Raw genomic sequence first — 14303 nt, forward strand, 5'->3', positions numbered from 1 at the left:
GTGTGTTGGGGGGGCACCCCACCCAATTGCCCCCACCTCCTTCCCTGAGGGTCTTTCTCTCTTGGCCTTCCATGGGGAGCAGCAATGGGGCAGGCAGGTTGCGATGGCCATATGAGGTCCTGACTGCAAGGGAAGGGGCAGGCATTCCAGGGGATCATAGACTCACAGAGTTCGAAGAGCCCCAAGGGCCATCCAGTCCAAGTCCGCAAAGAGCAAAAACTCTTATGTCTTTACCTGAGGATTCCCTCTAGGGATCTCTAGGCCCTCCAGTGTGACATTTGGTTAAAGTTGACCATAGAGCTGTGCTGGAGGACCTAGAGATTCCTAGAGAACATATGGATAACATCCATGAATAATAAAATCGCAAGAGTCAGAGACACGAATGTGGAGGGAGACATGTCTAGTGTCTAGAACCAGTGGTCCCCAAACTGACCTTTTTGACTTCATCTCCCAGAAGCCTCAGCCGCAAGAGCTGAAGTCCAAAATCTCAAAAAGCAAAGTTTGGGGATTAAGGGAACTACCGTAAATACTAGACTATAAGTCGACGTCGTGTATAAACCGAGAGCAGGCTTTGGGGCCAGATTTATGGGGTTTGATGCATGCGACCCATGGACAAGTCGAGGGTAAAACTTAAGGGCATGTAACACAGGATGCAAAGCATGAAGGAAAGGAAAACGCTTTGTGCGCACTGCCGTTTTGTCACCCAGACCTTTGGTGAAAGTGGACCATAGAGTTGCGCTGGAGGACCTAGATATTCCTAGAGAGAACATAGTAATAAAATCCATGGATAATCAAAGTCCGAAGAGGCAAATGTGGAGCGACCGGCGTAGCTTTCTTTATCCCAGCCTGCCTGGTCTTATGTATGCATTGAATCTTGCTCCAAAGGCCCTTCTTGGGAGGCCTAGTTGCCATGAAAAGTGGTAAATCCAAGATCAGAAAGACCAGCGTTGCCAATCGCTTTAACTGCCGGGGGATTCTGGGGTTTGTAGTTACATGGCAAATCCCAGGGCTCCATGGGATCTTGTTGCCATGGCAACTTAGAGGCATGGAAGTGCTGTAACTATGCATTAAGAAAGGCTGTGGGCGCCTTTATCTTTCTCTGGGCGCATCCACACTATAGCAATAACACGGTTTGACACCGCTTTAAATGCCAATCCTGGGGTTTTGTACTTTTGTGAGGCAGCGCTAGCATTCCTGGGCAGAGAAGGCTAAAAGGCCTTGCGAAACTACAAATCCCGAGACTCCATTTAGGCTCGAGCTCCGGCACTTAAAGCAGTGTTAAACCGCGTTATTTCTACAGCGCAGATGGTCTCCAAACTCAGCTCTTTCAGGGATTTTGGACTTCAGCTCCCAGGATCCCAGACTATTGGCCAACATGGCTGAGGCTTCTGGGAGATGAAGTCCAAAATCTCTTAAAGGGCAGACTTTGGGGAAAATCACTGTTGATAGAAGACCCGCCCTCTCTCTTGTTCTGCCCCTTTAAGAGCCACTTTGGGCCCCGCCGCTCTTCCGCCAGGATTAAAGATGGCGCGGCGGGACGTTCTTGGAGAAGTCACGTGACTCGGGGAAGGTCCGCCCTGAGCCTGGCGCTGACGTGGGCCTGGGAGCAGTGCGCCTGCGCAGCCGCACTGCGCATGCTCAGCGGGAAGCTGAGCAGCGGGTCCGCAGTGGAGCCAAGGGAGGGGAGAGAGAAGGCTCCGTCCGTCCGTCCCTTTCTTGCCTGGGATGAGGTGACCCGGCCCGCCTCCTCGGCCATGGCCCCCCGCGGCCTTCTCCGGCGGCGCCTCCTTCCGCCGGAGCTCTACCGGGCGCCCTTCCCGCTCTACGCCCTCCGCCTTCACCGCGAAGCCGGGCTGGCGCTGCTGGCCGGGGGAGGGGGCGCCGCCAAGACCGGAATCGCCAACGGACTGGTCAGTGAGAAGACCTCCCCAAAGACACACACTGGGGCCAGGGGTCGCCTGCCCCTCTGCTGGGGAGACCCTTTCCCATGGCCACTGAGACCCCCTTCTAGACCCCTAAGGAGCTAGGCCTAAGACTGGGATCTGGAGGGGAGGAGGGGTCAGGGGTCGCCTGCCTGGTCCCCCCCCCTCGGCTGAGAGCCCCTCTCGGGAGACCCCGCCCCTTTCCCAGGGCGAGGGGGGCCAGGGAGAGTTAGGGCTGGGGGTCACCTGCCTGCCAAGCCCCTCTCTCTTGGCGGGGGAGGGCGGGAGGTGGGCACGAAGCCATGCTTGGGACCCCCATCCTTTCCCCAGTCCCATGGGGAGGGGGGTCTCCTACCAGACCCTCTCCCCTGACTGGCGGGCCTGGCGCCTGAGGTTCAGCTGGTGGACATTAAGACCCCCAGTACCTTGGCATTAGGGGTGGGGAAAGAGGGGGAGACCTCGCCCCCCACTTTCCTGGCAAGCCCCCCTGCTGAGACTGCCCCTCTTTAAGCCCCCCTTCAGCTTTCCCTCCCTTTGCCCCCCTCCACCCCTTCAGCCACAGACCCTCTTCTACCCCGGGGGGGGGGTCAGGGCTGTCCCACCCACCTTGTCCCCCCCCTTCCATGAGAAGGCCCCCCAGCTGAGACCCCTCCCTCCCTCCCTTTTTATTAAGGGAGCCCCCCTTCTGCTTTGACTCCCTTTGCCCCGCTCCCCAGGGACACCCCTTCAGCCACTGACTACCTCTGTCCCTCTTCTCCCCCGCAGCACTTCCTGGCGCTGTCCTGGCACAATGGGGAGCTGTCGGCCTCCCTCCTCCATGCCCACGACACGGACACCAGGGCCACCATGACCATGGACCTGGCCGGAGACGTCATCGCCGCCGGACAGGATGCCACCTGCCACATCCTCCGCTTCCGCCTCCAGAGACCTTGCAGCAGAGTGGAAGGAGCCCCCAACGAAGCAGGTGGGGCTTTGACTCAAACATCAAGGGTGGGTGGGTGGGTGGGCCGGGGGCAGAGGAGGAGGCCTCTGGCTTGATGGTTTTGTAGGTCCTAGCCAGCGTGGCTGACCAGTCTGGGCCTCAGGCGGGGCTGCCTTTCCTGTGGAGCTGCAGGACACATCTCCTCCTCCTCCTCCTCCTCCTTTAGAGCAGAGACACAGAGGGGGCTGTTTCCTTGCCCCTGGGCTCCGTCCCCCAAGGGACTGGGAGGGGGCTTGCAGCGTCTTAGCCCTGGAGACAGCAATAGGAGTAGCAATAGCAAGTACATTTCTGTACCCAGTGTGAAGTCAAAGCCCCATCTATAGGTTTTTGTGGGCTTTTTGGGCAACGAGGCTGTCTTCTGGAAGGGTTTATTCCTGACGTTTCACCTGCATTTGTGGCTGGCATCTCCAGAGAATGCTGGCATGGCAGAGAGTGGGGTATATGCTGCGTGGCCTTTGGTTGGGAGGAGTGATTTCCCTGTTAATCTGTGTCTTGTTCTGTTGTTGAACGGCAAGGCCTCCTCCGGTTGGGAGGGTCTGCAAAGAGCCTCTGTGTCTGTTTAATTAGAGACCCTTTGTCTGCTGGGGAAACCCCTGACTTTGGGTGCTTTTCACTTGCATTTTGCTGGGTCTTGGGTTTGGTGTTTGTCAGGACTGGGAGCCAAACAGAATTTCAGTGTTTTCAAACAGTATTTTATGCCCAGGATGCTTTGTAATGTGTTCTGCTACTGCAGACCCCTCACAGCCGCAGGAGTTGACCGCATACGGTGCAGCTGCGGACAAGTCTACGTAGGGACCACCAAAGCAGTGTTCAAATGCGAATCAAGGAATATGAGAGACACTGCAGACTGGGTCAGCCAGAAAAATCAGCCCTAGCAGAACACGTTTCAAAAAACGGAAATGCTGGACCATGCCAACAACTGTCAGGTCAGATTGCACAGGGAAGCCATTGAAAACCACAAACACCAGGACATCTGCAACAGGAAAGAAGAGACCCTTACAGTAAACAAAGTTTGGTAAATCACTCCTCTCAACCCAGGGTCACCATTCATTTCCCACCAGTATTCTCTGAAGATGCCAGCTACAGGTGCTGGCAAAACATCAGGAACAAACTCTTCTAGAACATGGCCACAGAGTGCAAAAAACGCACCGAAAACATTTCTGTACTGCTTATCAATGTACTCCTTAAGCACTCCCTAAGCGGTTTTCAATGTGCAAGCTAATTGCCCCCATCGAGCTGGGTATGCACTTTAGCGACCTCGGAAGGATGCTAGGCTGATTGGACCCTGAGCCCTTGGCTGGTACTGAAACCTTACAGCGCTCTATAAATAAATGTTAATAATAACTGACAACCTTATGGCTTGTGAGTGAGCGGCTGCAGCGCAGGCATTTAACCACTGTGCCACCAGGGCTCCTAAGAGATGGCGATCGGGGGCAGTTCAGACCATGAGGCGAGCAGTGGCTGCTCTGGGATCCTGGAGGGGCAAAAAGGCTCTGTCCTTTTCCTGACCCTCATTTCTCTCCCCCCCCTCCCAAGTTGAGTCCAGCTGCTGCTGCTTGGTTTGAGTTGCCTCCCTGCTTCTCCTCAGCAGCAAACACAACAGTGGGCCCTTCCTAGGCTTCCCAGCCTCCAATGAGAGGGAGATCATGGAAATCTGTGGTCTGATACTAGCCATGATGTGCCTCTCCCTTCTTCTGGTCTCCATTGTGTGAGCAGGAGAATAAGTACATTGTGTGGGTTGAGGATTGTTCCCTGTAAGGAACCCATTAAGGGAGGAGCTGTGTTTCCAGAATACTGGTGCCACCTTTGCTCAATCCTCTGGGCGGGGAGCTCCACAGGTCATTTCCACATACACTCAGGGGGGGAGACAGGGGCAGGAGTCCCCCAGTCCCCCAGCGCTTTCTCTGTGCCCTCAGGTGGGGGTGACAAGATCCCCCGGAGCCGTAAGGCCCCCACCACCAGCGCCTCAGGCGGCACACGCATCGAGACAACTGAAGTGGAGGTGGAGACCCTGCACTGCGTCCAGACAGACACCAGCCCCGACACCCTCCAGAAGGCCGTGTGCTTCAGCGATGACCACACCCTCCTGGCCACGGGCGGTGTGGACGGCTTCTTGCGGGTCTGGGAGGTACGAGGGGGCAGTGATGGTGCTGTATTGAGGGGATACGCAGAGCATGTGCATGGTGGATGTCCATGGGCAGGCGTAGGAATTACCAAATGGATGGGGAAAGTTGATTTGTGTGGGGATTGCCTTCCACCCCCTTGGAGCTTGGCAACAACAGTAGTAGTTCAAATATCTCTTTAATTTTCACTTCCTCTCTTCTGCTCTCTGCAGTTTCCCAGCATGAAGAAGACCCTTGAGTTCCAGGCCCACAATGGGGAAATTGAGGACATAGCTTTGAGCCCTGACAACAAGGTGAGGGACCCAGCAGGGCCCTGGTGAGAGTGAGTATGCGCATGCCAGGAGAAATCATCATCAGAACCATTGGCCTCAAGCACCCCTGGGACCTGGCATTGTCCAACCTCTGGAGAGAGCGCCCTGTGTGCAGCAGGAAGTGGCACCTTTAGGGTCCTTTGCTAGAGCAGGGCCAAAGGGGCCACATGAGAGGTGGAGGCGATGATTACACTGTACCCCTTCTCACAGGGAAGCAGTGAGACACCTCCATTTGAGCCTCATGGGGTCCTTAGAAGGTGAAGCTCAGAAAACGCAGGCACTGCAGTTGCTCATCCTCCTGGGCTGTGTGTGGCTGAGGGCATGACTGGCTGGACCCCTCCGTGGGGGTGGGAGCTAGCCAGGGGTCGGGCTTCTTAGGTGGTGGCTCTCAGTGCTGCCCTCTGGCCTCTCTGCAGGTGGTGACAGTGGGCCGGGACTTCCAGTGCTGTGTGTGGCAACGGGACCAGATGGTGACGGGGCTGCACTGGAACGAGAACCTTCCAGGCATCCCAGACAAGGCTTACCGCTACCAGGCCTGCAGGTAGTGGGTTGGGCCGACTGGCCATGAAGCAGGGCTGGTTGCATGCTGGCCACCTGGGCTCTTGATTCTTCTCCCTCCTGTTGCAGGTTTGGGACGGTGGAAGACCAAGACAAGGCCCTGCGGCTGTACACGGTGCAGATCCCCTATAAGCGAGAGCGTCGCCCGCCCCCCTGCTACATCACTAAGTGGGACGGGCACAGCTTCCTGCCACTGCTCACTAGGCCCTGCGGCAATGAGGTCATTTCCTGCCTCTCTGTCAGGTAGGAGCTGGAGGTCTCTCTAGTCAGTTGTGGAGCATTTCTGCTGCACTCATCTGAAGAGGGGTATGGACTCTTGGTGGCTGTGCAGGATTTTGTTCCTGGCTCAAGAGGTGTGGGAACTCCTCACCATGGCAGCCCTTTGAGCCTTTTCATCTCTCATTTCCAGAGTGGAGTGGGACTGAGGGAAGGGCAAGTAGGATGGAGACTCGGAAGAGGGCAGATGCGTGGCTGGCTTTCTGGAGAAGCTCCAGTCCAGAGCAAGGAGTGGGTTTGTGAAAGGGGGAACACACACATACATGCATCATGGTGTGGCACTTAGAGGTGGCTTTCTGTGTTGGCAGTAACACGGGCACGTTCCTGGGGCTGGGCACTGTCACAGGCTCGGTGGCCATCTTTGTCGCCTTCTCCTTGCAGGTAGGGGTCTCCTCTGTCCCCATCCAGGGCTCATCTAGGCTCAGCTCACTGGGCCAGGCCCAAATGGCATTGGGGTGGAAGGTGGGAGGGGCTGGTGCTCCTGTGTGGGTTGGAGTTTTAAGTTGGGAAGTCCGGCAGTGTGAAGCTAACCAGCAGGTGAGATGACAAATGAGGGCAAGAGCATAGTGAGGGTGAGGCTGCCCTGACCCCTCATACTGGACTTCCTCATCTGTTGGTTAGCCCCACGCTGCAGGAACTCTGCGCCACACACCCTAGCCCCCAAATTACGAACTGGTACTTGAAGTCTGAATCTGCTGGTGCCTCCCCACCCTTTCCCGCAACACACCTCTTTTCCATCCCGGCAGAGGCTGTATTACGTGGAGGAGGCCCATGGCATTGTGGTCACAGCTGTGGCCTTCCTGCCCGAGACCCCAGAGCTGCTGAAGGACAATGAGGCTGCCCTGCTGAGCGTGGCTGTGGACAGCCGCTGTCGGCTGCACCGGATCCCCTGCCGGCGTATGTCCTTGGAAGAGGGAGGGCTGGGCTGTTGGGGATTGTCACCTTGGCCCTGACTCACTCGGGTCTCCCCCTCCTCTTTTCGCAGGAAGTTTCCCCATTTGGCTACTGCTGTTGCTCTGCTCTGGCCTGATTGTGGCCACAGTCCTGCTGCTGCAGCTGACCTTCCCTGGCTTCTTGTGACCCTCTTCCTTCCTCATGGACAGCCTCTACGGATGCATGGACATTCACGTGGCCCTCTCTAGACCCAGGCTGAAGAGGAGCCCAGCCCCAAGCACTAGGGCCAGTCTGATGGAGAAGCTGGCCAGGGCTGCTTGCCTGAACTGCGGGCTGGCTGGCTGGCTGGCTGGGATCTTGGCTCAGGCACTGCTCCTGGGCCTTGCCATCCCATCACCGGGGCAAGGGGCACCTCTGTATTTGTGGCTCTCCTGGGAGAATCATTCCCACCTCGGCTGCTCTGAGCGGGCGAGTCCCACTCCAGCCCATGAAGGACGATTAAATCAGGATGAAGGAGCAAATCCTCTTTCCTGCAGTCTACCTTAGGGTGTGTGTCTCCATTTCCTCGGGGCTTCAGTGGGGCCAGGAGCGCATGAGTGGGTTGCTCCATCTGCCATGGCCACACAGGGCACAAGATGGGAGTGGCCCCAGAGTCAGGTGTCTTGAGGTCCTATTGGCATCCTGAACATATCATCACTGACCGTATTTGTGGGACTGATGGGGGTTGCAGTCCAGCGGTTGACCCTGTGTACCTCTTTTGTTCCTTGAGGGGATAAGCAACTATACGTCCTGTGGAATAGCTCATGAGGAGTAAGGAGGTCTGAGGCAAAGGTCTGGCCCACACATGCGAGAGGGCTCTTCAATTTTTGGAGTGTGTACGTCTGTGCAATTGGAAGGAAGCACTTGGTGCCACCATGATGAGAGAGGAGGGTTTCCTTCCCACTTGGACATGTCCAGGCCTTGCTTCCCAGCCAGCTCCAGATCCTAAGGAGGCTTTCTCCTCTGCATGACTCTTAGTAATACAATGGCTCATTCTGTAATAGGAGGTGTCTAGAAGGTCCCATGCTCACTGGAGCCAATTCCCACACATGCTGGGTCAGGCATCTGCACATTCCCATCTCCATGCACCGTAAAATGCAGGCAGCAGCAAGCCTTGTGCCCCAGTGCCACCCTGGCTCCTGAAGTAGGGCAAAGGGTCAGCTAACCTCTTGTCAGTTGGCACTCTGAGCCACTCTGTGTGTGTCCCATGTCAGTTTGCTTCTAGGAATGGGAGGGCACATCCATGTGGGGGAAGTGACATGTACCCAAGTCAGTTTCATGCTCACTAGGTGGTGGGTGTGGTGCATTTGGCTCCCCTCAGTGCCTCTGTGTTTATGGCTGGTGAGAAAGGGTCAAGGCGCTTAACACCAGGTCTCTATCCTTGAAGACTAATGGGGTAAAGTGTATGGGGAGGGTGCATGGTGGTTGCCTTGAAGCTTGCCTCCATCTTCCTTCTCATGGGATACCAAGGGTTTTTTTAGCCACTTGTGTAGATGGGTCAGGGCTGGCAGACCTTGACTGGCAGCAGGGGTTCCACGCGTGCCTGCAGATGCTACTGAGGACAGAACCTGGGTTCTGATCCTAGAGCTGGAAGGGAACCTGGGGGACATTTAGTCCAACCCTGGAAGTGTACAAAGAACCCCAACTCCAACTAGAAATGGCCAGGAGGAGCTGTGACAAAACAGGAATCTCTTCAAGACTGGTGGCAGACTTGGGAGGCAGCAACAACTATGGTCTTTACCTCAGCCATAGCTAGATGCTTCCCCCAAAATGAGGTCTGGTTTTGTGTACCTCTGCTCTTGGCTGCACAACTTGGAGGTGAAAGAGCGACATTTCTCCTTTGCAGAGCTTGTTCTGATGCTCTCGCAGTTTCGCCAAACAACTAGCTGGCAAGTGGGGGACTGCTTTCCCAAGCGGATGGGGCCATGCCATCTCCTTGACAAGTGCGGTGCCATGGTGGTGAGTTAAAAGGTGTGGCCACCACCCTTGCACCCACACTCCCTTTGGCAATGTCCACCCTCAGGGGCCAGTGTGTCCAGAGGTGGTCAACCAAAAATGGTCTGGAAATCATGAAGCCCTCTGAGGAGAGACTTAGGGAGCTGGGTCTGTTTAGCCAGGAGAAGAGATGGTTAAGAGGTGATATGATATAGCCCTGTTTAAGGATTTGAAGGGATTTCCTATTGAAGCTGGAGTTTTCTGCAGCTCCAGAGAATAGGACATGGAGTAACGGATGGTAAAAGAAAATAAATTCCACCTAAACATTAGGAAGAACTTCCTGGTGGCAAGAGCTATTTGACAGTGGAAGATGTTGCTGCTTTGCAGACTGGTGGAGTCAGCTTTGGAGACTGTTTTCAAACAGACGCTGGATGGTCATTTGCCCCAAGGAGGGCTTTGTGTCTTCATACATGGCAGAATGGGGTTGGACTGCTCTAGGAGTCTGTCATTCTGTATGTATTTCTCCTATGCAGAAGAATCCAGGAACTTCCCAAATGAAATTGGAGGAGCACTGGCTCCTTTTAGACTCAAGAAGGGAAAAACTTTGCACCAAGGAAGTGAAAGAACAACCCTGTATTTGTGTTCATCATAAGGCAGTGGGAGGGATTGTGGTGCTCTCTTGAAGGAGTAGGCCCTGTCCTTTGCACAGAAGGTGGTGGTGGTGGTGCTGTTCCTGCCACTGCATGTGCACCTTTCCCTGTGAGGGAGGACAGGACCAGGACCCCCATCCACCAGGGATCTCAGGTGGCCAGAGGCTCAGGGCAGCTGCTAGGCTCTTCACTCCTTTCACTCTGGTCGGCCTCCACGGCCATTGCTTGGGCCAGTTCCTGCGGGTGCTCAAAGATAGCGGCCACAAACTGGGCGAAGACGCGGTCCATGTAGCTCTCATGGCGGGGGAAGAGGCCCTCCAGGAAGCCAATGTGGCCCCCTCTTGCCGTCACCAGCAGTGCCAGGGCAGGCACCCTCTGCGCTGCCTCCACAGGGATGGCTGCAAGAAAGCCAGGTGGCACAAGGATGGTCAAACAACAGGAGACCCCCACAGAACCCTCCCCCAGGACAGAGAAGGACGCCCCCACCCTCCCAGACTCACCGTGCCGTGGGGAGAAGGGGTCGTCGGAGGCATTGAGGCACAGAACAGGCACCCGGATGCCCCCCACCTTCCAGCGGGGGCTGGCTGACCGGTAGTACTCTTCGCAGGACCTGTAGCCGAAGGCCACAGCGGTGTAGCGCTCATCAAACTCCCGGATGCTGCGAGCCTTTTTTTTTTTGGGGGGGGGGGGGCAGTGTGTACACAGAGAGAGAGAGATGGAGAAGTATCAAAGCACTGGTTGGGGGGAGAGGGTGGGGGGTTGCAGGGAGGCAGGTCTACCTTCAGCACATGATCCACGTCCAGCATCCCTTCAATAACCTTCCTGTGCCTGGAAAGAGGAGTGGGACCATCAGTGGGAGGGGGGGGGGAAGCCAGGTGTTTCAGGGAGGGGGGTTGAATGGGAGACTCCTTCCTTGCCAGAGGCACACCTGCCCTTCTAAAGTGCCCAGCCCAGAGAGAGTGGTTCTATATCTGCCAGGCCCCCACACCCACCGCTGGATGAGCCGACGCAGGTTGGCAGTGAGTCGCTGGTTGAAGAGCACCAGGTTGAGGGGCCTCTCGAGGGAGGAGGTGGTCTCGAAGGAATCCCAGGTGACGGAGCAGGTCATGGCGGCAACCAGCCCGGCCTCCTGGCCCTTCTGCCCCAGGTAGTTCAGCACCAGGATCCTGCCAGGAAAGAAGGGAAGCTCAGCAATGCGGGGGCCCTAATTTACTGGATTTTCATCCCACCTTCTTCCCACCGCACCAGGTGACACTGGCCCCAGTGATGCCTTTGGTGCTAACAGGTGAAAGTGTTTTCAGCTTGGGCAAGGAAAAGAGCACAGGGAGAGGAGCAAGTTTCAGCGTCACACAGCGTCAAGCTGGATCTTCAGCTTGTTATCCTGGGTGGGGCTGTCACACACTCACACCTGCACAACCAGGAGAGCAGCTTCCCTTTCACCCAGTCCCAGCAACTGCCTCCTCCTCATGTCGAAACCTCGCTTGGCCCCATGATTTAGCATGGGGCAGATGCTTTGCTCTTCCCAGACACCATTCCATGCAGGCCTCCTGCTTGTTGTTCCTACTCAGGGGTTGGCAGAGAAGCCCCCCACCCTTGCCCAATTCTGCCTCCCAGTTGTAGAAGCCATTGGGCCTGGTCCAGGATGTGGGGGGGAGAGGGGCACCCACTGGGGAGGGAGATTAGAAATGCAAAGGGGGCTTTTCCTTGCCCCTTTGCAATCTCGGTGGCCATGTCAGTGGCGTCATTAGGGGGGTCACCAATGGGGTGGTCCACCTGGCATGGCTACTGGGCAAGTGAGAAAAGATGTTGTATCCCTTTTTCTCTTGCTCAGCAGCCACGGCATTCCCTTCTGTTCAGGCTTTGGCATGGCTACAGCTATGTGGGAGCCCAAACTGACCTCTGAGGGCCTGGCACTGACCCCTCCAGTGTTGGGGGCTATTGGGGGTCCAGGGCCCAAATGGACCTCCAGGGGCTGAGGTAGTCTGCCCCCCCCCCCCACCACCACTAGGTAAGACCAATTCCTGGTATACCCCTGTGCCCCTTTGCCTTACTCTCTGCCCCACACGCAGCTTCCCAGCCTCACCCGCCCAGAGAGATGCCCACAGCCATCAGTGGGGCTTGAGGGAAGCGGCTCTTGATGTGGGTCACCACCAGCTCCAGGTCTTCAGTATTGTCTGCACAGAAAGCCCGAGGAGTCTGCATTGGGGGGGGGGGGGGGAGAAACAGTGAGAGTTGGGGAACCATTTATCAGAGAGGCAGAAAATTGGGGGGTAGGAGAGAGGTTGCCCATCTGGACCTCCAGAACTGGCAGACCCCTCTCCCCTTTGTGTATTTGTGCGCCCACGAGGGGGGCAGGTGCACTCCTTGCTTACCAGCAGCTCCTCTCCTTTGCAGCCCCGGTTATTGAACACAATGGCCCTGGAAGGTAGGAGGGTTGATAAGTTTGCAGGTCAGGGCCCTTTGCAAGGACCATCCCCCCAACCATCCCAGGGAGGTGAGCTTCTTTGGAGCAACGCTGGGGTCCTGGCAGGCCAATGGCAGCAAGGCTGAATCCTGGCCCAGTGTCCACTCACCTGTAGCCCCTGCGCTGGGCGATGCGCACCAGGTGGAGGATGTAGGTCTCCTGGCTGTTGCCCGTCAGGCCGGGAAGGAAGAGGACGGTGGGGCAGCACTCGGGGTCAGCGTAGGCACTGGTGGCGTAGCCCTCCTCGCCCTTGGCCCAGTCCAGGCAGAGCTGACCCCCATCGGGGGTCTGCAGCACCTCGCTGGAGAACCACAGAGACAAGGAGGCAAATCATAGGATCCTAGAGCTGGAAGGGACCACCAGCCGAACCGCCTTCTTCGGTCCTGCAGGAAGACCCCATTCGAGCCCTGCCTGGGGCAGAGGGCCATCCAGGTGGTCTTCCAGGCCAGCTGCCCCGTCCCCAGGACCCACCTTTGGTATTGGACGTCTGGCCTGGACTTGAGGAGGACGCGGAGGATGGTCTGGAGGTGGCCCTCAAAGCACCAGGGGGTCGGGAAGAAGGTCTCGGACACCACCGGACACCGCCGGGACAGGAACTGGCCAAAGGGGCCGCAGGCCAGCAGCACCGGACGCTGAAAGGGAAGAAGAGGAGAGTGGTCACAGGGGGCACCGACTGACTGAGCCCCAGGAGGGCAAGTGGTCCGGACCCCTGGGAGGGGAGGCCGATGGGGGACCCTCCTGTCCCTGCCCTCCAGCTGTTGTGCTTTTGGCACGGTGCGTCAGAGCATTGCTGCGGGCCTCTCTGCGGAGATGGGCTTCCCTTCTTGGGCAGCGGGGATCCCAAGGGAAGGGGAGGAAGGAAAGAGAGAAGGGAAGGAGGAAGAGAAGAGAGAAGAAAGGAAGGAAGGAAAGAGAGAAGGAAGAAGGGAGGAGGGAAGGAAGGAAGGGAAGAGAGAAGGAAGGAAGGAAGGAAAGAGAACGGAAGAAGAAAGGAAAGAGAGAGAAAAGGGAAGGAGGGAGGGAGGAATAGAGAGGGGGAGGAAGAAGGGGCGGAAGGAACAAGGAAAGCAAGGAAGGAAGAGGCAGGGAAGGAAGGAAGGAAGGAAGGCGGGGAGCGCCCAGCCATCCAAGGGAGAAGGCCCTGTTTGCTAGCGGTGCCTCTGGGCGCGTGCAGAGTGCTCTGCCCATGCCATGCCCCGGAGGCTGAGCCCCGTCTGGCTCTGGCTGTTTCTCCGGAGCGGCTGCCCAGGAGGAGTACCTGGGGGACGCGGGAGTAGTAGTAGTAGCAGTAGCAGCAAGCGGCGAGGAGCCCGGAGCCGAAGCCCAGGAGCAGCAGCATCCTCCTTCCTTCTTCTTTTCCCGCGGAAGAGGAGCTGCAGGAGCGCTGGCATTGAACCGGCGCGGAAGGCGCATGCGCACTCGCCCACGGCGGCCCTCTTTGTGACGGGAAGGCGCCAGGCTCCGCCCCCGCGGCCATCTTTGAAACGGGCAAAAGGGCGGGGCGAGTCCGCGCTCCAGGAAGAAAGGAAGGAGGGCGGGGCCAAATAGAAGATCAGAAGGACGTCAGCGCGTGCTCCTGGGGCCTTTGAGACGGAAGGCTGGGATGGAGGACGGGGTCCGGGGAAAGGAGGACGCCCGTCCATCATGTTTTAACCTTGTAGACTATGAATTGGAATGGCAGGAGCGAGGAGCGCTAGAGAGCAGGGTTCGAATCCGCCTCTGCCCCGGGAAGAGAGTCACACTCTCTCAGCCTCCTCAAGGGAAGAAGGCGGACATGGCGGCAATGGCGTCTGACCCCTACCCCCCCAGAGGCTCTTTTTGTAATGGGACGGGAATGGGGGGGCGAGGAGCACTTCGTCGAAGAGGTTAAGGTCGCCCCCTCCCCAAATCAGGGGGCCCCGTGGATCTTTATAGCAAATGGACCTCTAAGAACCCCGGTCCCTGCGGAACTGAGCGCCGAAGAGCCCCTTTTTTGCTTGCTGCCCCCGGATGAGTCAAGGCTGTGGTGCAGCAGCTAAAAAGGCCAATGCGATCCTAGGCTGCGTCAATAGACTCATGGCGACCCTCTGGATGAGAGACGTCCTCCCTGCAGCCCTTGAAGCCCTTCAGAGAGTCCCTCCTCCTCTTCCTCCGCTCGGCCTCTTGCGGG

The 14303-nt window shown here is 57.2% G+C and overlaps 2 protein-coding genes across 3 annotated transcripts; one reads left to right on the plus strand and one right to left on the minus strand.

The window, feature by feature from the left end:
- Positions 1-57: 57 nt before the first annotated feature.
- Positions 58-7606, plus strand: LOC149310283 (guanine nucleotide-exchange factor SEC12-like). 2 transcript variants are annotated; one of them, XM_089528639.1, is made up of 9 exons: positions 58-1910; positions 2688-2886; positions 4821-5032; positions 5240-5320; positions 5755-5879; positions 5966-6139; positions 6481-6553; positions 6919-7069; positions 7158-7606. In XM_089528639.1, the coding sequence occupies exons 1-9, from the start codon at positions 1635-1637 to the stop codon at positions 7250-7252; spliced, it is 1386 nt and encodes a 461-aa protein (XP_089384765.1). In that variant the 5' UTR covers positions 58-1634; the 3' UTR covers positions 7253-7606. The 2 variants fall into 2 exon arrangements, 1 of the variants encoding a protein (XP_089384765.1); XR_016281634.1 differs by lacking the exon at positions 6481-6553 and having other exon boundaries at positions 7158-7249.
- A 2052-nt stretch (positions 7607-9658) lies between these two features.
- Positions 9659-13528, minus strand: ABHD1 (abhydrolase domain containing 1). The gene is made up of 9 exons (XM_089528640.1): positions 13413-13528; positions 12626-12786; positions 12264-12455; positions 12063-12108; positions 11774-11886; positions 10683-10856; positions 10470-10518; positions 10191-10356; positions 9659-10088 (listed from the first exon to the last, which is right to left on the minus strand). The coding sequence occupies exons 1-9, from the start codon at positions 13491-13493 to the stop codon at positions 9841-9843; spliced, it is 1230 nt and encodes a 409-aa protein (XP_089384766.1). The 5' UTR covers positions 13494-13528; the 3' UTR covers positions 9659-9840.
- Between the last annotated feature and the right edge of the window lie 775 nt (positions 13529-14303).

This window comes from Sceloporus occidentalis, unplaced genomic scaffold (assembly GCF_023333645.1).
Source record: "Sceloporus occidentalis isolate IW3139 unplaced genomic scaffold, rSceOcc1.0.p SCAF_6, whole genome shotgun sequence".
In the NCBI taxonomy this organism is placed as follows: domain Eukaryota; kingdom Metazoa; phylum Chordata; class Lepidosauria; order Squamata; family Phrynosomatidae; genus Sceloporus; species Sceloporus occidentalis.

Coding starts and splice junctions, on each gene's coding strand:
- LOC149310283 (XM_089528639.1), top strand. CDS start 1,635: ATGCTCAGCGGGAAGCTGAGCAGCGGGTCCGCAGTGGAGCCAAGGGAG. Junction 1,911..2,687: donor CCGGAATCGCCAACGGACTG/GTCAGTGAGAAG, acceptor TCTCCCCCGCAG/CACTTCCTGGCGCTGTCCTG. Junction 5,880..5,965: donor TACCGCTACCAGGCCTGCAG/GTAGTGGGTTGG, acceptor CTCCTGTTGCAG/GTTTGGGACGGTGGAAGACC.
- ABHD1 (XM_089528640.1), bottom strand. CDS start 13,493: ATGCTGCTGCTCCTGGGCTTCGGCTCCGGGCTCCTCGCCGCTTGCTGC. Junction 12,456..12,625: donor CCAGACGTCCAATACCAAAG/GTGGGTCCTGGG, acceptor GTGGTTCTCCAG/CGAGGTGCTGCAGACCCCCG. Junction 10,519..10,682: donor CTGCGTCGGCTCATCCAGCG/GTGGGTGTGGGG, acceptor TCCTCTTTCCAG/GCACAGGAAGGTTATTGAAG.